This window comes from Cystoisospora suis (genome assembly GCF_002600585.1).
Source record: "Cystoisospora suis strain Wien I chromosome Unknown contig_4267, whole genome shotgun sequence".
Taxonomy (NCBI): domain Eukaryota; phylum Apicomplexa; class Conoidasida; order Eucoccidiorida; family Sarcocystidae; genus Cystoisospora; species Cystoisospora suis.
The window spans coordinates 1-390 of NW_027157059.1; the positions used below are offsets into that span (position 1 = coordinate 1).

The following is a 390-nucleotide window of genomic DNA, read 5'->3' on the forward strand; positions in this document are numbered from 1 at the left end:
CTATGATGGAATGGGAACAAGCGGGGGCCCAATCCCGACAAGCTCCTAGTGCAGATGGGGAGAAAGCGGGGGCCCAATCCCGACAGACTCCAAGTGCCAAACGAGAGCAAGCGAGGGCCCAATCCCGACAAGCTCAACTCACTAAGTGGGAGTCAGCGGGGGCCCAATCCCGCAAGACTCGTGCTCCGTGGGAGCCAGTGGGGGCCCAATCCCAGCTGACTCGTGATAAGTGGGAGCTAGCGGGGGCCCAATCCCGTCTAACTCGTGTCCTGTGGGAACCAGCGGGGGCCCAATCCCAGCTGACTCGTGATAAGTGGGAGCTAGCGGGGGCCCAATCCCGTCTAACTCGTGTCCTGTGGGAACCAGCGGGGGCCCAATCCCGACTGGCCC

General features: G+C 62.8%; 1 protein-coding gene across 1 annotated transcript; it reads right to left on the bottom strand.

Moving 5' to 3' along the window:
• Positions 1-106: 106 nt before the first annotated feature.
• Positions 107-298, bottom strand: CSUI_007891 (uncharacterized protein; the record flags this gene model as incomplete). The annotated part of the gene is made up of 1 exon (XM_068068034.1): positions 107-298. A coding segment is annotated over one exon (165 nt), but the record flags the coding sequence as incomplete, so codon positions are not given.
• Between the last annotated feature and the right edge of the window lie 92 nt (positions 299-390).